We start from the raw sequence: 23,097 nt of genomic DNA, 5'->3' as shown, positions 1-23,097 counted from the left end.
CGACAGTTAGATGCTTAATATCAGTAGCATCTAACATCAGATGCACATTTTCGTGATATATACACACGCAAACCGTATGTGTGCCACTCCCTCCAGCCAAAAAACAATGTTGTGGTCGGAGTTGTGCAAACTTCGAAAATCCGATTACAGTATTTTCGTTTTCCACTTTGAAACGATTGAACAGCTCGGACAGATTACCTAGGATAAGTCGTTTCTGAACATGTTCACGAGTTCCATCTGCTTTCTTAATTCTATTAACATCTATTAACTTCCTACGACTCCAAGCGAGGACTCCCTCTACAATCGGCTCTGTAACTCAATGAATTTCAATTTGTCCATTTTCTTATTAGACATTTTCATAGTAAAAATGTCAAGCTTTCTTTTGAGACTATTTAAAAAAAATCGTAGATGCCTAAATTGCGAAAAAAGTTAAATAAACAATTGATTTATTGAAAAAATTGTTTAAACAATTTTTTTTGTTATAAATAATAAAATAGGATGAAAGCGTGTAAAAAGCACTATCCAAAACCCTCATAAAAATTTTTAATCGCGTAATTAAAAAGCAAGTTACAGGCGTTTTAAACTACCCCTGCAGGCATTGGGGTTGAAAATTCACCCCCCCCCCCCTCACTTGGGGAGGGTTGGTAATCCTGGTCTATAAGTTTGTGGATTAACTACTGTTGGGTAGGCGAACATATTCCCAGAATTTAGAGACAATCGAAAAACATGACTTTTTGAGTTGGGGCAGTTGAGGAATAATGCCCCATATTTGAAATTGAATTCAGGAGTTTAATATCAAATGCCATCAAATAATAAGAAAATAACACTCATATAAATTTTTCTCGGAATTTACAACAAAATCTTTTAAGAATGGAAAATGCATTACTATTTTGCATCTGATATGTGTTATAACTATTTTTCGATTAACAACAAAGCGAAATATTTATTAATTTTAATCTCTTATCAGTTTTCATTAAAAACTAGATATTTTGATTACATCTTAAATTTCTTTTTTTTTTTCTTATTTTTTGTCTTGAAATAATTATTTTAAGTAGAAAGGCTAGGAATATACTCATACTTTCATTTATTTAACACTAAAAACTATTTGCAATAACACGATAAGGTTCTAATTTTTTCTTTGATATAAGCAGTAAAAAAAACGAATTTTTACCTTTTAAAATCAAAAAGCCAAAATTTTCGAGAAAATGAAGTTAGATTAAAAATGATTAATAAGGTCTTTTTGCAGTAATTTTTCAAGAAATAATGTGTGCCATATTTATTGTGTTCCAAATCTGACTTCTTTTTCGAGAAAAATTGGCTATTCTATTTTTTATATATTAATAATGGAGTTTTTCACGAACGGCTGCAATGAAGATCTTGTTTTTTATATAAAAAAATAGTTGTAATATATTCCAGATACAAAATCAAAAGAAAAATCTTGGTGTTTACTCCTTTAGGTTAAAGTAATTTCAACTGAACTGTGACCTGCATAGAATTGAAAATGATCAATACAATTTTATGGAATTTCTTATCGTTAATGTTTTTTCTCAATTCTTGTATGCCTCATTACTTTAAAAAATGAATGGGTTTAACCATTAATTTTATTTGTGCAAGTATAATTTTCATATTGATATGATTTTATGGAAGAAAAAAGAAAATTCAAGTTACTACATATTGTTTATTATTTTATGTATTTTTTTTTATATGTTTAGCGTTTGATCTCATTTTCTTCGTTAAAAACCCAAAGTATTACAAAATACAGTTCTTTATCTGCAACTTTTACTCTGCACTCATACAACAAATTTTTAAACATGCTAGTAAATCCGAGACCTGTGTGATTTATATTATAAGTTTATCATTTTAAATAAATCATGCCACTGTTTTTAACATTTATGATACTAGAGACACTGCTTTTTACCTTTGAAGTGAGTCCGAGCCCTGCAAAACATAGAATTCTAGTTTTCTTTAGCAGATATAATATATTTATTTCTTTTTAGACAATGAATTACGTAGTGAAAAGTGTAATTCCTTCACTTGAAACGACGAGTGCGGAGGAAGGAATCAATAGGACGAGGCCAAACGACGTGGACATTCGACGTCAAGGCGCTGCGGAAGCTTTGACTTGTCTCGTAGAGGATTTAGGAGTAAGAATAGTTCCATACGCAGTCTTATTTATGGTACCTTTGCTTGGGAGGATGAGTGATCAAAATCAAGCAGTGAGATTGGCTTGCAGCTCCACCTTTGCCACGCTTGTTCAATTATTGCCCCTGGACCCTGGCTCGGTCGCCGATCCACCTCATCTCGTGTACGTAAAAATGACTTTAAAAATATTAAAGAAGAAAGTTATAATTGCGGGAAAACTAATAGAAATGTTGGATCATTTTCAGAGAGAAGAAAGCTCAGGAACGAAAGTTTTTGGAACATCTCCTGAACCCACACAACATTCCGGATACGAAACTAACAGTTCCCGTTGCTGCAGAACTTCGGTCATATCAACAACAGGGATTAAATTGGCTCGACTTCCTTAATCGATACAGACTCCATGGTGTTCTTTGTGACGACATGGGTCTTGGTAAAACCCTGCAAACACTCTGTATTCTTGCTTTGGATCATCACAGGAATCGTCAAGCTCCGCCGAGTCTAGTTGTGTGTCCACCAACTCTTACAGGTAAAAAATGTTTGATTATCAAAAATAAATAGTTGTAACTGAGGGCTTCATTACTCTAATTTTTTATTGACGTTAGATTCCAAGATTGCAAAAATGCATTGGATTACAAAAAATTGCATTAATTTGATAAATTTTTGATAGATTTATAGAAATTTCATGATAATGAAATTCCCCTACGAAGAAATATTTTAGGAACATTAGCATAAGCCTATAATGAATTTCCTATAAATTATTCGCGATTATATGGAACTTCTTATAGATAGAAAATCATTATACATAAAACGATTATTGAAATGCGTTTAAAACCGTAAAATCTCTTGAAATCCTTTACCATCTTTTGAATTTCTTTGAAAGTGTTAGAAATCTGTAGAAATCATTAAAATTCCTTGAAAATAAAATAAATTTAATTTGTTTCTTGCAGTTCTAAGGAAAACCGTTGAAAACACTGGAAATTTGTAAAAATTCCCTAAAATCTTTATTGTAATTAGAGGCCCGATAAATTGCGTTAATCATTTAAAATTCTTTTAATCTCTCAAAAATTCTGTGTCATCTTTTCAAATAGACTAAAATAACTTTAAAATCCTTGGCAATTTTGTCGTTCCTTCGTTTTCAATTAAATTTTTGAAATCCGTAGATATCCTTTAAAATGAAATTTTATTTATTCCCTAAAGTTTCCTATAAATTCATCAAAATTTATGGAAATCGTAAAAAAATTTTTAAATAAGTTGAAATCATTTAAAATTCCTATACTATAAATCAAATTAAACGTGGTCATTAGCTCGCAAAAAAAACGTTGAAATCAATATAAATCTCTGAACTCCCTTGAAATTCTTTGAGATTTAATTAAATTCGTTAAATTTTGTGCAATATACCTTAAAATCTATTATTGTTTCCCTAGAAATCATTTGAAAGCCCTTGAATATAAATAAAAATGAACTTATTGATTAAAGGTCTTAAAAAACTTTTAAATCCCTAGAAATCTTCGAAATTCCTTAAAACCCTTGTAGATTCATTACAATTCTTTAAATCTTGTAAAATTCTTTGGAGCAACTTAAAATCCCTTGAAATTTGGGTCAACCTTTAAAATCCCTACAAGTGATTTGAAGTCCTGCGTTAAATAAATAAATAAATAAATAATTCATTTGTAGTTTCTCTATTTTTTTGCATCGCTAGCTTGCATCACGTAGCCTTTAGACAAAATTGCGAATTTTCCGTATAACAAAGTTAATTATCACATCAAAAATATGAAAATCTGATAAAAAAAAGTTAATTTTATACAAAAAAATACGAATTTACAACAAAATCAGCCTCCTGTCACCGATAGTTGAAAATGGCCCATGTGTTGAAAACAGCCATGCGGCGGCGCTAATAGAACCTTTGTTCTAGTTGTTTTGATTGTTATGTCTTTTGTCATGCTGAGCCGTTACAAACTATTTAAAAAATATCAATAAAACGTTTTATTTTTGAAATTATTATGAAAACGACACGGTGGATTTTTCGAATTGTGTTTTTCTGTTTTTTAACGAATCATTTCCATTAATTATCGCGTCGGTATGAAAATCAGGTGATAAAAATGAACTCAGAGAACATCCAAAGACCCCGAATAAAAGAGAAGCTTTTCAATAATTATGAAAGATCTGAAGAGAAATGGTTTCGGTTTTATTTTCAAAGAATAATTTTAAGTTTCAAATATTTTAAAATGTGGGTTAAAAGAATATGGTTGTTTTCTAAAGAATTAAAAAAAAAAAACGAAAAAAAAATTTTTAATTATGAAAGATTTTTAAAACAAAATTTTGCATTTTTATCATATTACATAATTTTAGAAAAAATTTGAGTAAGTTTAAGAGATATTAAAAACTTTTGAAGCGATTCAAAAATAATTAAAACTTGTAAAGATTTTTTGAGAATTTGGAAAAATTCACGAAAATAAATGAAATTTTTTCAGGTTCTTAAACAAATTAAAATAATTTTTTTATTTCAAAAAATTAATCTGAAGAGATTATTTAAAAAGATTTGAGAAGATTTGAAAAATAGTGAAAGAAGAATCGCAAAAATTTTAAGGCAATTTTATTAATTTTGCAGAGTAAATAAAACGTGCAGAAAAAATTTAAGTAATTTTTAGAAATTAGAAAGTTTGTAAGGTCTGACAAGATTAAAAACAAATTTCTATATTCGTGTGCAAATTTTAAATAAATTTTTATTTTGAAAAATGAACTTCAATAGGAAATTGAAAAGGGTTTTTTAAACATAACAAACGATTCCTTAAAATTTCTAAAAATAGTTTAGAAGATTTTAAAGGAAAATGTTTCAATGTGGTAAGATTGAAAAATAAAAGCGAACGAAAATTGGGTAAATTCAAGATATATTTAGTAGAATTTAAAAGAATTTGGAAAGTTTTTAAGACAATAAACTAATTTCCTCAAAATTGCTGGGAACATTGAGATGATTTTAAGGTATTTTTTTTTTAATTTGGAATGATTTTGAAAATTTGGAGAAAAATTCGTGTCAGTTAAAAATATTTGAAAACTTGGAAACATTTTTGAAAATGTATCAAATATTTCTTTGATTCCTTCCCAACTTCTAAAATTTCTAAAAACCTTTAAAAGGAGTCGAATTTTTCATAATATTTCTTAAAATCATATATTATGAACAAAATTCTTTAAATATTTCTAGATTCTTTTTGACAAGTCTGAAATATTTAAATATCTTTTAAATTTTCTCAAGAATCTTATGAAAATTATATTTACATAAATTTAAAAACAAGGTTATAATACTTATTTTCTTGTTCTCAATTCTCAGAATTTAATTTCGACATGGATTTATTATAGCACTTCGAAAAATAATTTTCGATTAATTTGAGTGTTGTCAAAGATAAAAAAATATTCGTTAATGGTCTTTCTTTAAGAGTGACATACAAATTTAAAAATATTTTAGCTTCGTTAAAAAGTCTAATTGATTAAAAAAATATCACATCAAGAGTTTATTATTTCATTGTAAAAGAAAACAATATTTTAGGATTTATCATATTCCTTGTTTGTCATCTATAGGTACAATAATTATATTTGTTATATTGTAGCATTTTATTTTAAAACGGCAATAAAAAAAATTAGTTCTTCATCTCAACCCAAAATAATTTGCAACTAAACCAGATTACTTTCCAACCAAGAAATTAATTTTTAACATAATAGTGCAATGTAACAAAATGTTGAATTTTTACTTAAAACAAGAAGAATTTTCTACCCAAAATGGAATAGGTAAATTTTCAATGACCAAAGTGATTTTTTAGCAAAAACAAAAAAGAACTTTTAAAGAAAACTGTTCAATTTCCAACCGAAGAGATGAATTTTTAACTAAAATTTTGAATCGTTAACAAAAATGCATTTTTAAGGAGTTCGACTGTAAAACCTAGTTCTCAGATGTTTAACCAAAAGGATGATTTTTTAAAGAAAAAGATGAATTTTCTACCGAAATAAACAAATTTTTAACAAAATTCAATAATTCTCAACCAAGAAATAAATTTTTAACATAATAGTTTAATTAAACAAAATGTTGAATTTCTACTTAAAAAAGAGGAATTTTCTACCCAAAATGGAATAGGTAAATTTTTGAATTGCCAAAGTGATTTTTCAGCAAACAAAAAAAAAGAACTTTTGAACTAAACTGTTCAATTTCCAACCAAAGAGATGAATTTTTAACTAAAGTTTTGAATATTTAACAAAAAATGAATTTTTAAGGAGTTCAACTCTAAACCCTATTTGTTAGATGTTTAACCAAAAGGATGAATTCTTAAAGAAAAAGATAAATTTTCTACCGAAATAAACAAATTTGTAATAAAATTCAATAATTCTCAACCAAGAAATGAATTTTTAACATAATAGTTTAATTAACAAATTTTTAACAAAACTCAAGAATTCTCAACCAAACAGTTAAATTTTTAAGAAAGAAAGAATGTTTTTTTAAATTTGTATGAAAGTTCAGCTTTAAAACCTAGTTTTAAAAAAAGATTAATTTTCTAACGAAAAAAACGAATTTTTAACCAAATTTAAGAATTCTTAACCAAAAAGACGCATTTTCAACTAAAAAGATGAATTCTTAAAAAAAAAAAATATTACTTTACTACAAAAAACAGTCATCAGCTGGAAACGTACTAAAAACGTTAACATATGTATAAAAAAATGTCTCTAAATTCTAAAGTCATCATGGACCTATACTGAATTTCCTATAATATTTTGTCATAATGGGGAATTAACTAGGGATTACAGAAGTTAATTAATTATTTATTCACCCTCGATTTTAAATTAATTAAATTTTGTTTAATTATTACAATTCTTGTTAACGAACATTTTATTTAACTTCATTGTTCATTATTTAAAATTGCAGGTCATTGGGTATACGAAGCAGAAAAGTTCTTCAAAGTTCGTGATCTTTCTGTAATCCAATATGCCGGAACACCTCCAGAACGAGAAAAATTGCGACCGCGAGTTGCTCAATACAAACTCGTAGTGGCGAGTTATGACATCGTGCGGAAAGACATTGAATTTTTCGAGGGAATTCAGTGGAATTACTGCGTTCTGGACGAAGGTCACATTATTAAAAACGGAAAGACCAAAAGTGCAAAGGCTGCGAAGAGACTTCATGCTCATCACAGACTCATTCTTTCCGGAACTCCGGTGCAGAATGACGTTCTTGAATTGTGGTCGCTATTCGATTTCCTGATGCCCGGATTCCTCGGCAGTGAAAAACAATTTGCGGCGAAATATTCTCGACCTATCTTGGCATGTCGGGAACCGAAAGCCGGGAATAAGGAACAGGAAGCGGGAGCTCTAGCGATGGAGGCTCTTCACCGACAAGTACTGCCTTTCCTGTTGAGAAGGAATAAAGAAGACGTTCTGCAAGACCTTCCACCCAAAATCACTCAGGATTATTATTGTGAACTTTCACCTCTGCAACGAACTCTCTATGAGGACTTCAGATCGAGACATTCTGCGACACTAGCTGTGAATTCTTCAGGCTCAGCTGTAAATAATCCCCACGGCGGCCACGTGTTTGAAGCGCTGAGGTACCTGAGAAATGTTTGCAATCATCCGAAACTGGTTCTCAGTCCTCGACATCCTCAATATCAAACGGTTAGTACATGTGTTTATTGGGGTTTCATTCAATTGTTTAATTTTGATAAATCGAGGGTTTGGCCACTCGACTTTTGAGTGTACATCAGATTTTAAAGATTTCACAAAGAATTCAAAAGTCTTAAAAGCTTTCAGAAGCAAGGCACACGTACTGCCGTAATTTGGAAGGACACCGTTAACTACATTTTGGATGTCCCTTGAGCCGCCTATCCGATTTGCAGTTAACGGTGTTCTTCCAAATCACGGCAGAGCAGTTCAGTAGTTCAATTTTAGGTAAAAAGGGTTTGGTTTCTTATGAATTTTTCATCAATTGAAAGTTTTCAGATGTTCAAAACGATTTTTAATTTCAGCTAAAACACGATTGTAGCCTAAAGAAACGAAAATTAAAAAAAAAACTTTATTCACGAAAATAATAAAATTCTGAAAATCACAATTTTTTAAATACACAGATTTTTTAACATTTAAAACCATATACCAATCAACTCCAAATAAATTACACTATATCAAAGGCTTGGAAACTAACGTCTTTATTAAAAAATCACATTTTCGGTTTGAAAATTAAACGGTTTTGTAGAAAATTAGTCTTTTTCCTGAAAAATTTGGTAGAAAAATGCACTATTAAGATTAAAATTCAACAATTTTGTTGTAATCGTTTTTCCTTGACTGAAAAATCTTTTTTGGTTGAAAATGAAGCTGCTATGTTGAAATTTCCTTTTCTTTTAATGAGAATTCATCTCTTTGATTGAAAACGTAACAATTTTGTTGAAAATTCGTCTTTAGGTTCAAAATTGAACTATTTTGTTGTAATTTCCTTTTCTTTTTGAGAATCCATTCCTGGCTGAAAATTTCAAGTAATACCATGATATCCTGAAAAAGAATCTCTAAAAGCCTCTTGAATTTCTGTTTATGATTCTTAAAAAAAATCGAAAACTTGTAAAAGGAAAGGAGGGAAATTGCGTCGAAATTCTCGATTTCAGGCGTTTCAGGGAATTTTTACAATTTAAAGAGAGAAAAGGATAAAAATGAGGACAAACTGTGATCCGTGCAAAAGATTTCAAATCGATTTCAGAGGTTTCAAAAAAATTCCAAACAATGATTTCACAAATACTTCACTTGTATTTAAAAAGGTTTTCAAAGATATCAGAAGATTTCAGAGTTTATATTGGTGCGCCATAATAAAAGCTCTACGTTTGTGGCCACTACTGGCCACAGCGGCAATCATAATTTTGCAAAAATGTCAGAAAGAATTCAAAATGTTTCCAAAGTTTTCACGAATGCCATACCATATTTCGTGTTACATGAACTTTGGATCGTTTTCATTATCTAGAGATTGTAAGTCTAATAATATCTAATAATCTTCTAAAGAAATCTATTGTACTTCTCGTTTAACTTTTCAGATTTGCGCTTCACTTAAACAGCAACAAAGCTCCTTAGCCGAAATCGAGCATGGGGCGAAATTACTAGCCCTGAAGCAACTTTTGCTTGACTGCGGAATTGGTCAGCCACAGCAACAGCAGCCAAAATGCTTGTCAATCATGAACCCAATGACTGCCCTCGACGGACAGCAACAGCCACAACAGTTAGTGAGTCAGCACCGAGCGCTGATTTTCTGTCAATTAAAAGCGATGCTGGACATCGTAGAGAAAGACCTACTTCGTGTTCATCTGCCAACTGTGACATATTTACGATTAGATGGAAGTATACCTGCTGCGCAAAGGCATTCGGTGGTCGCTCGATTCAACGCCGATCCTTCTATAGACGTTCTTTTATTGACAACTCAGGTTGGCGGTCTTGGTTTGAACTTAACCGGCGCAGATACAGTTATATTCGTTGAGCATGATTGGAATCCGATGAAGGATTTACAAGCGATGGACCGTGCGCACCGAATCGGGCAGAAGAAAGTGGTAAACGTTTATCGGCTGATAACCAGAGCGACGGTTGAAGAAAAGATTATGGGACTGCAAAAGTTCAAGTTGTTGACGGCCAATACTGTTATCTCTACGGAGAATGCTTCCCTGGAAACTATGGGCACCGATCAGGTAACAAATCGAAAGTGTTTTAAAACTTAATAAGTGGCCACGCAAATATTTGAGAAAAATCTCCTGTTACAATTAGTTTTTCCGTTTATATTTTGACCAGGAAATGACCGGGGAAGTGAGAATGAGTTTCTTTTTTTACCGGGAATTTCATAGATTTTTAGAAGAAAAATCTTTACAATCACATAATGTAATGCAATTTAAAATAAGTTTAATTTCAACTGAAACCATTTAGTTTATAATCCGTAATTCTAAAATCTTGTACTTATATTTTGTTTAATCTAAAAAATCACAATGACAATGGCGGCCTGTTTATGAAAAAATCAAATTAAAAAAACATTTATGGATGAAAATATTTATTAAATTCTTATATAAAGTTATGTAAATATGACACTTCTAACACTTGTTTTGAATTTAAAAAACTCTCTTTTTAAAATTCAACTGCTGAAAATGAATTTTTCACAGATGATTTTTTATTCAAATACTGTTTCAGTCAAAAATATTCCATTTTAAACCATTCAAGTTGGAATTCTTTACTTACAGAAAAGAACAATTTTTTGATATTCATAAATATCTGACTGTTCGTTTAAAATAAGCAAGTGTGACCAAAATATTAAAAACTGTACAAATTGAAGCTGAATTGTTTAAAATTCCCTTAAATAGTTACAATTCCAGAGTTTTTATTTACACTTTGAATGTTACAATTTTAATTGTTCCATTTTTAATTTGTAAGTGAATATGTTGAATTTTGATGTATAAATAATAATTATTAGTTAACTATTAAAAACAACCTAAAATTAAAATAATTTATCTTCTAGTTTAAAAACTATTCATATTAAAAAACTGAATTGTTCAATTTTCAATGTTTCTAACTTAAAATTACTTCAAATGATATAATTTTAAACATTTAAAAATTCACTGATTCATTGTGAAAATTAGAGCATTGGAAATGATAACGTTTTATATTTTTCAACTAGAAACCTTAAAGCTGTTCGATTAATAAAAGTTTTAAATTTTGTAGTTTAACGGCATTTAATTTTTTTCATTTATTTTTAATTAATTAATTAATTAATTTAAACATTAATTTAAGCATTAATTTAAACATTTAAAAATTCAAAAAAGTTCAACTTTGAATGTTTTAACATTAATATCAGTTTTGACTCATTCAAATCAAAAAGTTTTTAACTATAAGAGTTTAACTTTTTTAATTTTAGCAATCGGAAAAAATTATTGCAAATTGGCAGAGATACCTGAATAAAAAACGAAAATGTCATAAAAGTATTTTCTTATAAAATAAATTCTTCATAAGTTTATTATTGTAATTGTAAAAAAATGCTTTAGAGAATATATTTTTTCAGTGATATGCAAAACAATGTGGAATTCACATAATAATTGTACGCTAAAATCGCTTCAAAAAAGAAGAATGAAGTAATCTTCATAAATATCTTATTTAAAACCCTTTGAGCACAATTCGTTAAAATTTTTTTTAATTTATCCAAACTGAGTTTTTGTATAAAGAAGGTTGAAGAAAACAGGATTGTATTACCTAATTTTCAATTGATAAACCAAATAAATTAATATAATACCATTTTCTTTAGCCTATAATTATCTAATTAAATTAAAGATTCACCTGTCAACTTTACGTCGAAAATTTCTATTAAACCTTAATGTGAAACTCCCAAATTTATTATTTTAATGTTCTGTTTTTCAGAACGACTACCTTTATGAACGACTATAAATTGATTAATTGTAAATATCTTTGTTAAAAAAAACTCCCGGTCAAGACACAACTTCAGGTTCATTTCTCGAGAGTTTATCAGGCTCAGAAAACTCCCAGTTTTCGGTTTTTCGATCCAGTTGGTGTAAATTGAATTTTTTTTCAGCTCTTGGACCTCTTTTCTTTGGAAAATAGCAAGGATAGGAGATCCGATCGCTACGAAGACGGTAGCTCCAAGGTCAGTGGAGTCCCAGGAGTAAGTCGCGCGGTTCTTGAAATTCTTCCCGAACTCTGGGAGCAGCAACAATATGACGACGAGTACGACCTCGACTCGTATTTGTCCACCTTGAAAGCCGATAATCAGCAGTAGTTTTGGTTAGAGAGCGTTATCATAAAGTAGTATCTACAGTCAATTTATTTCCCAGAATGTATTCTTTGTAAGTCTCAACCTTTGAAAAACATGAAGTCAATACTATACGCGCGTTATTATTCCAGAAGTTTCCCTTGGGCTCTGTATCCAATTTATAGAAACGAATACTCGAGCGTAGGTTTAGTTTTCGTCCTAAGTCCGATAAAGTAAAAAAAAAAAAAAAAAAAATACGCGAAATTCCGTTGTAACGTGGAAAGGTGCCACAACGAATCTACACAGTCCAATTAAAAAGGTATGCCTTTAGCGTCGAATGAAGACTCGAGCGAGTTGATTATACTTAGGAACGTAAGTTAAAGTAGATCGTAAGGCTTTTCTTTATTTATATTAACTTATCAAACTGTCAATACAATTATGATTTGTACCAAAGTCATCCTGCGTGCTTTATTCACACGTCCAAGGTTGTTTCAAAAGGAAGAGAAGAGCGATTGATTAAGACTTCTCTTTATTTATAATAACTTATAAAAATGTCAATGCGCTTAAAATTACAATTTGTATCAAAGTGATACTACGAGGTACTGTCATTTACACGCCCAAAGTTGTTTTCCTCTATCCTTCCAGTGACTTAGTCAGGGGAAAGGGAAGAAAGCAATTTTCATATTTGACAAGGTAAAATACATTTGAAAATACTGTCCACTTTTTAAAAAGAACAAGAAAAATGCTAAATGACGCTAAAATTAAAATTAAGACATGCAGCTTTTCAAGAACATTGAAAAGGAAACCCCGTGGATAATTCCTGACTAGGCCATCGGTTCTATTACATTCTCTCAAATCGTACATTCAACATTAATTATTTAACAGGCGCTAGGAAAACTGGTATCTATAACTTGGATTTGCATTTGGGGTCTAAATTCCCAGCAGCAAAAATATTTTTTGGATCTAGATGAACTTTGGCTGCTCGATAAAGAGAAACGCCAGCGTTTCCAACAGCTTCGGGATACCAAGCTGCCCGCATTTTTCCTACGCCGTGATGATGAGAAAGAGATCCTCCATTGGCGAGAATTTCCTCTCTCGCAGCTTCCTCTATTGCTTCGTAAGTCCCGACTGGATCAGCCAAGCCTTGATAATTGAAAGCCATGTAAAAGTATATACAGCATCCTGCGTCATAAGTTTGCGTGACGCGACAGGAGACTAAGTAACTCGTGATCCCTCTGGTCGTGCAATCGCGAATCACTCTTTCCTTCACATTCCTGCATAAAGAGAATGCACGATTCCAGGAGACGGAGGTCTCAAAGGATTCCGAAAGCACGCCGTAGTCAAGGCCCAGATCGCGAATGTAGGCTATGACGAAGGTCAGGGTGTACCCTCGTTCTCCGTTAGTCTCGCCGGCTGGGACACCGCTGAATTTTTTCGCAATTCTGTAGATCTTCTGCTCCTGAGCCGATACATCGGCGCTCGTGTGACCTTCGAATAAAAGCGTCGCGACGCATAAACTGTCCCAATTGTAGCCCTTTATCTTCGTGACGTAGGCGTGCTTTAATCCCTGAAGAAGAACTCCACCCCAACCAGTTTCGGGCCTCAAGGCTTGACCGAATTTGAACTGCTCATTGTCCATTAGCCGAATACTCGCTGGCTGACAACGTTGCCTTGCCACCTAAAAAAAACATTAGAAATTATAATGGCAGTTTTCACACTCTCTCCTATATTCTTCTCTTCTCTCCCTTTTAAAAAGAATTCCTCTTTTTTCCTGTTTTTACGTTTTTCCTTCGTTTAAATATAAACTGAATTAATGGAACCTAATAAGAAAATACGACTATTTTTTGTTAAAAGTTCATTTTTTCTGTTTGAAAAGTCCACTATTATATGTTTGGTTGAAAATTGAACACATTTTTTAACGATTCATCGTTTTTGGTCCGAAATTCAACTATTTTGAATATAAAATTCGTTCTTTTGGATTAAAAATTCCAAAATTTCTAATTAAAAATTCAACTTTCTTCCAACAAATTCGTCTTTTTCGTTTAAAAATACAACCATTTGGTTTTTGCTCAAAGTTAAATATTTTTCGTTTCGAAATTTGACTACTCTTAAAAATTCAACTAGTTTGTTAATAAACCATCTTTTTTAGACGACAACTCGATGGAAAATTATGTTGAAAATTCGTCGGTTTAGGTTGAAAATTTATCTATTTTGGTAGAAAAATCAATTTTCTTGATAAAAGATTCACTTTTCTGTTAAAATTTTAACTTCTTGGATTAAAATTTTTAACTTCTGAAAAAAATTTTCTCATCGCTTAAAAATTTTTCAAACAACTTTATTATAATATTGTTTGCTGGTTAGCTTGAAACGTCTACTATTATATTTTTTATTCAAAATTCATTTTTTGTTTGTTAAAAATTCTACTATTTGCTTGACTATTTAGTTATTTTATTCCAAATTTAACCGAAAATTCAAATATTTCAATTTTGAAAATTCCTTTTTTTTTGTACTTAACTATTTTTTTCTTTGAAATTTAATTTTTGTAGCTTCGGTTGAAAATTCAAGTATTATTTTTAAACTTGAAAAAGTTAAACCACTTTGTACAAAACTAATTTTTTAAATTGAAAATTCAACTATTTGAATTGCTGAACATTCGACTATTTTAGTTGAATTCAACTGTTTTTTTATTTAAAACATAAAAATTTTTGGTTGAAACAGCAACTGTTAAATTTTCAATTGATAATTCATCTTTTAGGATTTAAAATTCACATACTTTTGTAGAAAAATTATCTTTTTTTTGTTGAACATGAACTTTTTCTATTGAAAATTCAACTGCCTTTTAAAAAATATGTCTTGGCTTGAAAATTCAACTATTTGGTTTTCGATTGAAGTTTAATCTTTTTTTATAGAAAAATTCGATCTGTTGGTAAATTAATAATTTTTTTCGTTAAAGATCCAATTATTTTGTTCAAAATGCAATAAATTTCGACTTAAAATCTTAAGAATTTAAAACGTTTTATATTAAATTTATTATCGTAACTAACATTAATTTTATTTTAAAGTATTTATTCTCCCATTATTTCCTTATTTCCTTGAAAAATCAACCTATTTTCCCCTGTTCTGAGATAATTTTTGACTGTGAAGTCTATAATGCATTTAAAATAAAATTTTTTTAAAGAAGATTGTCAATTTGATGATGATTACCTCTCTCATGGCATTGACTCCACTTGCGAAATCTGGGAAGACAATACTGCCATACTTTACTATCCGTGGTAGAGGTCTGACTTTAAAAACCACTTCTGTGACTACGCCGAGAGTACCTTCACTCCCAAGAATCATTTGATCGAAATCGGGTCCACAGGACATTCGAGGAACCTGAAAACCCTTTTCTAATGTTACCACTGAATCTTCAATCCTCCCAGTGACCATTCTTAGCCGAACGATTAGATCCTCAATGTTGCCGTAAACATTTTTTTTCATGCCGCTCGCCCTTGTTGCGACCCATCCACCTAAACTGTTTCAACGATTTCCTGATAAAAAATTATTTCCTAAATCGAACTTTCTAAAATAAAAGGATTTAATTCATATTGGAGAGAAAAAAATACCTCGAAAATTCATAAGAATCCGGCTCATGTCCGGAAGTGAGTCCCTGTAATCGAAGCTCACGTTCCAGGTCTTGGCCAATGATTCCAGCCTCGCAACACGCTAGCAAGTTTTCCTTGTCGACCCATAATATTCTATTCATTTGTGAAGTATCGAGTGATATTATTGTCCTGCGTTCATTAATGGGACAATTAGCTGCACCGCTGACACTTGTTCCACCTCCAAAAGGTATGCAAGCTACGTCATATTCTCCACAGATTTTCACGATCGTTTCAACATCTTTGTGGCATTCTGTAATAACAAGGAAATCAATTAATCGATAAGTAAGAACGAAAAAGATATTTTCGATTCAAAAAGTTATTTTATTTTTTATATATTCTAGTTTTAAAAAAAGAATGTAGAAGATTAAAGATATTCAAACTACTACACTTATCACTGTACCTACTCTTAAAGAAAGCTCATTTTTTAAATTATATGTGCCAAAAAAAGTTTTATAAGAGAATAGAAAACTGCTGAGGTTTTTGAATAAATTATTTTTAAAACATTTCCAGAAAAATAAGTTTTTGAACAATTTTCCATCGGATTTAGAAATAAAAATAAAAGTTCTATCAGATGCAACACGAAAAAAATTAATACCTATATTAGTTTAAATAATATCACATGTAAATATCATAAGTTCTTTTTCATAGTTTACGTTTTCCGACATAAAATTTAAATATTCCTAACTATCGTAAAAAAAAGTTTATAATAAATAGGTCAAATTCGTGTCGCGTTTTCTACAAAACAAAAGAATTCCTCGGCACCTGGTTCTGCGACAATAGCATGGAACACAAAAAAACTAAAATGACGGTCTCGCAAGGTTTTGTAAATTAAAATTGTAAATATAATTATACTTAGTCAGTTGAAAAATGTGAAAAGTGAGAAATTTCTAAAATAGGTGAAAAAGGTGACAAATTTCAAAATATGTGAACAGTGGTGATTATGTTACAACCTGTGGTAAATGTAATTATTAGTATTTTGAATGATTCTAAACAGATTTTTCATATATACTTTTTGTTTAAGAATATTTACATAATTCTGATTATTCAACATTTTTAAACATTTTAGAAGTCAACTTTAATATGTATAGAGATTCCTATCTATCATATTTCTATGATATGATTGTACAGGGTGACAAAATGGTTGCGGAAGTCAGGAAATTCTACGAGAGGAACTTTAAATAACTAGTAAGAATAATTAATTTTATAAAAATATTAACTTCCTAATTTGGTTTATTTATTACAATTTTTTAAAGATTCAAATTCGTCCTAAGTCAGGCCAAATGACGTTATAGAAAACATACAAAGTTCGATAGACGATTTTGGGCCTGACTTAGAACGTTCTTTTGGACATACTAAAGACTTTAAATTTCGTGCCAGCTGGGCTGTTCTAGAATCTAGATTAAAGTAGTTATTCAATTTCATACCTCAATTCGAAATGTTTAATGTTTCAAATTTAAAGCTCAATTCTGAGCTCTTCACAATTTACATCTGTCCAAGTTTTCATAACTTTAGAAACTAGTCAATATTTTGCATGTCCAATTATACAATACTTCAATTGTAATGCTTCATAAAAATTTAAATCGTCTCATGGTAGTTTAAACTTTTTAGTTTTAACATTGACAATTTTTACGATTTTAAACGTGGTTATATTTTCAACGTTTATTTCCATTCTAAATTTTATACCATTAAATATGAAATTTGAAATTATAAGTGTTTTAATTGGGAAATGTTCACATCAACATGATTCTAATTACAAAACTTCAATTTCCCGTGCTATTTTTCAAGATTTTGTTATATCTTTGATAGCATAACATTTTTTCCATATTATATCATAAAAAATATATTTTTTTATCTTTATGCACGGGTGCAACCAAATTTATTGGTTTAGTTAACATAAAATTTGTAACTGCAAATGTGCAGTACAATTTTCTAGTACTATCTTTCAAAGCTGTATATAATATCATCGAGAGTTCGTAACATTGTATTGATTTAGTCATATAAAATTTAATTTCTTAAAATCAGTGTCTACTCCTCGTACCAGAAAATTCTGCCTAAAAACATCTACGATACAAACACGTGACTATCTACAATTACAATTAATGAAGTTCAGAATTAAAATTTGGCCAAGTAACATGAAATGGAAACATGTCGTTTCGTTCATGTTTAGAGCGGAGAAGCACATACATGCAATCCCGACAATTTATTATAATTTAAAAAAAGTGAATTTCGAAATTGTCTTCTCAAATCTGAATTCTAAAACAATATTTAAAAAATGTTTTTATCAATACTCGCAATCAATTATTTAAATTATTTTCTAATTTTACTTGACCAAATTTGACTTCACACTTGATTTAATTTTACTTAGACAATTCTTTGCATCGTGTAGACGTTTTTGGTGGGATTTAAGTTTAGTTTGATTAGCTCTAATTTTTTTGATTAAAAAGTTTTCTACTTAGTACAATCGGTTTATATGAATGCCTGTGGAAATATTTTTAAAAAACTTTTCCAAGTAATTGAAGCAATTAAAAAAAAATTGACATGATTTACTTGGCCATAGGATAATGTCCGGTATTCTTTGGTATGATCCATGCTTCAGCGTGAAAATTTCTCTCAAAGTGTGTCCATGAGCTCTAACTAATCGGTCAACTCCTTCCGTCGAAAATTCAATTCCTGTCTGTTTTATCGCCTCCAGAAGATTTGAAGATAAAATTGGTTCCGGTTGTGTTTGTGGTAATGCTTGAACCTCTCGTTTTGCAGATAGGTCAACATTTAATACTTCTTTAGCCCAGGCAGTGAAGTATGGTAATTGTTGGTTTCCTATTGGATACCTTGCAGAAGACATAAAATTCATTATTCATTGTCTTTCAGTCCATGCATAATCTATTATGTAAATATTATTATTTCCTCTTTAACACAAGCATTTTTTGGTGCTCGATAAAACATGTCTGCTCTTCTTTTCGTTAAAAAAAGTACAGCTCCAATTCGTTAGGGAGCGTCCATTAAATACGTAAGGCCCTTTTGGGGAAAGGGGGTCCGAAAAATCTTACGAATCCTTACTTTGGGGGAGGGGAGCAATACATTTCTTACTTAAGTTTCTTCTTTCTAAATATTTTTTCAAAATATCCTAATTCAACCACTTGAAATAATTGAGCTCCTTGGAAACCCCTTAAAGTCTTTTAAAAACTGTGGAAGTCTCTTAACATCCTTTGAGATTCCTTGGTTTCTTTTGATATCTCATAAAAATATCTTAGAAACGGTTAAAATCTTTTTAAAATTCATTCAAATCTTACGAAATCATGTGAAATCTTTGGAATGTTTTGAATTATTTGAACCCTCTTAAAATCCCGCGAAACCATAAAATCCCCTTTAAAACTTTTGAAATCCGTTAAAATCCTTTGAAATCGCATGAAATTTTTTAAAATCCTTTCAAATTACTTTAATTTTTCGAAATCCCATTGAGTTTCACTAATATCCTTCAAAATACGCGATTCCTTGAAATCCTATGAATTCCATGGACCTTTGAAATCCTTGAAATCGCTCAAAATCTTGAAAATTCCATAGAAATCTCTTAAAAATGGGTAAAATCATTTAAATTCCATGAAATATTTGAAATCCCTTTAAACTTCATGGAAATCTTTAAAATCCGTGGAAATCATTCAAGATATCTTAAAATCCATTATAATATATTAACATATTTTGAAAGTCATTGAAATTTCTCGAAATCTTTTAAAATACAGTGAAACTCTTCTTTAGCGCCAATTTTGGGACTTACGGTGGGCGGGAACTAACTCATTATAGCCCGCTCCGCTTTTGTTTTTTCAAGCTTGACTGCTCGCCTCAGTGACAATCGCGGCCCCTGAGCAGAAACTGTTATACCTACATGCGCCGCGGCGTCAATTCTCAGAAGGGCTATTGAAGGGTTTCACTGTACTTTCAAATTCCGTAAAATATTTTGAAATCTTAAAAAATCCTTTAAAATCTATGTATGTACTTGAGAATACTTTGAAAGCTCTTAAAATCCTTACTTACTTCAAAATGACTTAAAATTAAAATCTTTTTATATTCCGTGACATTTTACTTAAAGTGAAAATAATTTATATATTCTTCATATATTGAGTAAAAAATATCGAATTTTTAATAAAAAGGGTGAGTCGATACAAAAATCTTATAATTCCTTACAATGGGGTGGAGGGGGTGTAAAATTTCAAAAATAATTTTCACGTAATTAATGGACCTTCCTCTATGAAAAGAATAAATAATTTTACAATACTGTATATCTTCAAATTAATTTATTTTACATACAACATTTCCGTTGCAGTTTCTTCATTCCTATGAGGAAACTTTACTGCATTTTCCCAGTTTACAAAGTAAGATATACATAACAATCTTATCAGTGTCAACATTCTTATCAATTACACTATTTGATAATAAGAGAAAGGAATCGTTAAAAAATGTTTGCAAATTTATGAGTATTCCTATGGTCTATTATAATATTCTGAATGATATTATTTTTTGGAACAAAAGGTATAACACAGTCTATATGTAATTAGGATTACGTAAAAGGTAATTCTAACACCGCCTACTTATTCCCATTCATTATGAATAATCCGTACAGTGGCATTGTATAGTTGGAATAATAAGCAACTACATGTGAAAATGTTGCTAATAGTGAAATATTAGAGTTCAAGGATAAGGGTCAGTTCGAATACTTAAATTTAAAAAACGAATTTATATATGGACTCATTATTCCAAGAACAATATTGATCTTTTTTTCATATTTAAATGGTTTCGATGTAAATGTTTTTCTTATTTGAAAGCATCTTAACATTGGAATCACTTATATTCATATTTTCGTATGAAAACTAATAAATCGCTGTATCGAACTTTGACAAAAATACTATTAGTTAGCCTCGTTTTTCAACGATAGGTGAGATAAAAGTACCAATTATCCTTTTCTGAAGCAATCTTATTGATTTCTGCAATCGAGATAATGCAGCAAGACTTTTCATAAGTTAACAACTTAAAATTTCATAATAAAACTGGTTTGAGGCTTGTCTATAAAAAGTGAAAAGTGCAATCGTTTGTCTATTTGCTCTTGAACAAACTGAAAATAAATATTGCAAGATATAAATAAGAGGTTTCTGAATAATTATTCCACTCGAGTATATTGACACAATTTACATATCACTCTTATCGCACAAGCACTGTATGCAATTGGTAGAAAATTGAGGTACCTGCGTATATTTGAACAACGATTACCACACTAGTTGAGTGTCGTGTCGAGAAAAATATTTCAGCACCTAAGTAAATGTAATTAACATCGAAAGGATTCAGACTCTTGAGTTTTGCTTAATAATTTCAAATACATAGTGCCTTGCATAATATACTATTGTTTGGTTTAAGATGCTGGAATGTCGTCGAAAATATGACTCATTCGATTTTTATTATGAATGTTTTTATTGTATTTAAATTTTCAAGCGACACGACGCAATGTTTGATGTTGTACTTTACACTTACCGGTTTCCGGTAAACTCGATGACGTTTTTGTCGTTGACACAAAACTGGGAATCCTTGTAGCCCCAGCCATTCCATTTGAGCAAATCTTGTCTAAAAATTAAATTTCAATCGTTAAAAGAAAATGTGGAAAAGCAACCAATACTTAATATGACAACTTTACGACATCCTATGTCCGTGTCCTTAAGGTGTCTTTTTGATATCGTAAAGACATCTTATGATCTAGCGATGTCTTTACGATATCGGAAAGACACCGTAACGACATGGATACAGGATGTCGTAACGTTGTCGTAAGATGTCGTTACGATGTCGTAAAGACGTCGCCAAATTTTGTGCCCACTGGGATATTGATAAACTAGCAGTAAATGGAGGCGCATTCTCGTCCCTGGATTTTTATTTTCTAAGACTAAAAATATGAACTTAAATTCAAAAATCGATTATTAAACAAAGTTGTAAATATTAAGAGTGTTCATTATTTTTGAAATAATGATTAATAGTTTCAAATTGAAAGCGCTCGAAATTAAAAAATTTATATATTAAACGATTTTGAATTGAAAACGTTAAAAAAAAAAAAAAAATTTTTAGATTAGACATCATTTTTAAAAAGGATTATATTTCGAACGGAATAAAGAGGAATTACACTTGCATCATCTCTGAATAAAAGCGTTCAAAATTGAATAATTTAGGTTGGAAAGTGTTTGCAATTTGAAAAATGTTTAATCAGAAGGTCTCCAAATTAAAAAATCTCAATATACATTTTTTTTAATTTCACAATTTCATTAGAAATTAGTTGAAACTGTATTGTTTTTATTAATATTGGAATAAAATTGTACGTAGTGTATCATTTAAATTGTACAGCAATTGAAATGTGATTATCTATAATTAAAAGCGTTCAACATCATAGAATAAAACATTTTTTAACTTTTGAATGTAAATCATTTTTATACTCAAATCTTTTAAAATGTTAATTGTTTAAGTAAATTTAAATTATTTCAAAATTAAAAATTTTCGAATTGTTAATTATACTATTGTAAATTCAACTATATATAAATTTTAATTGAAAACTTTAAATTATGGAAGGGACAAAAATTATACAATTACTGAAGTATAAATTTCAGCTATGATTTGAATTAGCTATGATTCTAATTTCATTTCAAAATTGTTTTTCAAAGAAAGTTTAAAATTTCAAATATCCTGGAATATTTTCAAATAAAAAATAATTCAATTTTCAATGCCTAATTCTAAAATCTTCTCATTTTTAAGGCTTGAATGTAATAAAATTAATTAATTTCAAAATAAAATGTTGCAATTTTCAAAGATTTAGTAAATTAATTTTCCTAACATTTTTAATATTTGAATTTAAAACTAGAAAATTTTGAAATTTAAAATTGAAAAACTCCGAAAATTAAGAAATTTAAAACCAAATATTTTCGAATTTAAACTTTAGGAGCCAAGAGCTTTAATTTTAAGTCCTCAAAAATTAAACTGTTTTAGAATTACCCAATAAAATCTGTAATTTTACATTCAAATTATAGAAGTTTTAAATATGATCAATATTATTAAATATCATATCATGTAGTATCAAGTGACATTCAAAGAGATGTGATATTATCTTTTACGTGCATTTGATCTTTTACACACCTTTATTTACCTTCATTTAATTTCATAACTAATGCAAAGCCACTTTTTTATTCATTAAATTCATTCACTTTGTTGGCATTTAATTTTGTGCAATATTAAATACCCTGTTTCTTTTTGCGTCGCGAACATTCGAAGTTCAATATTTTTCTTCCTCGAGAAATTTCTAATTAACCCTTAAACGGCCAAAACGCCACTACCGGTACACTGCTTTTCAACGGCCAATAACTAAGACTATTCGACACCAGAAAAAATTGAGACACGTATATTTTTATTGCTTAAGATCTCTTCTTTCCGACGGTGCCAATTAAATTCCTCAAAAAATTTATTTATTATCCCAAAATGCAGTTTAAACAAAAAAAACGTGATTTTTCGTGCCTATTTTTTTTGTGAACCATTTTCCAAAGCTTT

At 29.9% G+C, this 23,097-nt stretch overlaps 2 protein-coding genes across 6 annotated transcripts in view; one reads left to right on the top strand and one right to left on the bottom strand.

The window, feature by feature from the left end:
* LOC117169211 (TATA-binding protein-associated factor 172) overlaps positions 1-12,343 on the top strand; it is a 37,602-nt gene extending 25,259 nt beyond the window's left edge. For all 4 annotated transcript variants that reach the window (XM_033355462.1, XM_033355460.1, XM_033355463.1 and 1 more), the window contains 5 exons: positions 1,998-2,305; positions 2,388-2,668; positions 7,049-7,794; positions 9,192-9,833; positions 11,714-12,343. In XM_033355462.1, the coding sequence (XP_033211353.1) occupies positions 1,998-2,305; positions 2,388-2,668; positions 7,049-7,794; positions 9,192-9,833; positions 11,714-11,917 (2,181 nt within the window). In that variant the 3' untranslated portion in view covers positions 11,918-12,343. The remainder of the gene's footprint in view (positions 1-1,997; positions 2,306-2,387; positions 2,669-7,048; positions 7,795-9,191; positions 9,834-11,713) is intronic.
* A 59-nt stretch (positions 12,344-12,402) lies between these two features.
* The window catches only part of LOC117169213 (alkyldihydroxyacetonephosphate synthase), a 21,159-nt gene continuing 10,464 nt past the window's right edge, over positions 12,403-23,097 (bottom strand). For both annotated transcript variants that reach the window (XM_033355465.1, XM_033355466.1), the window contains exons 2-6: positions 21,052-21,141; positions 18,082-18,362; positions 15,496-15,784; positions 15,095-15,404; positions 12,403-13,568 (exon numbers count right to left, since the gene is read on the bottom strand). In XM_033355465.1, coding sequence (XP_033211356.1) covers positions 12,795-13,568; positions 15,095-15,404; positions 15,496-15,784; positions 18,082-18,362; positions 21,052-21,141 — 1,744 coding nt within the window. In that variant the 3' untranslated portion in view covers positions 12,403-12,794. The remainder of the gene's footprint in view (positions 13,569-15,094; positions 15,405-15,495; positions 15,785-18,081; positions 18,363-21,051; positions 21,142-23,097) is intronic.

Source organism: Belonocnema kinseyi, chromosome 3 (genome assembly GCF_010883055.1).
Source record: "Belonocnema kinseyi isolate 2016_QV_RU_SX_M_011 chromosome 3, B_treatae_v1, whole genome shotgun sequence".
In the NCBI taxonomy this organism is placed as follows: Eukaryota; Metazoa; Arthropoda; class Insecta; order Hymenoptera; family Cynipidae; genus Belonocnema; species Belonocnema kinseyi.
Note: the sequence above shows the minus strand (reverse complement) of the source record. Positions and strands in the feature narration are given on the sequence as shown.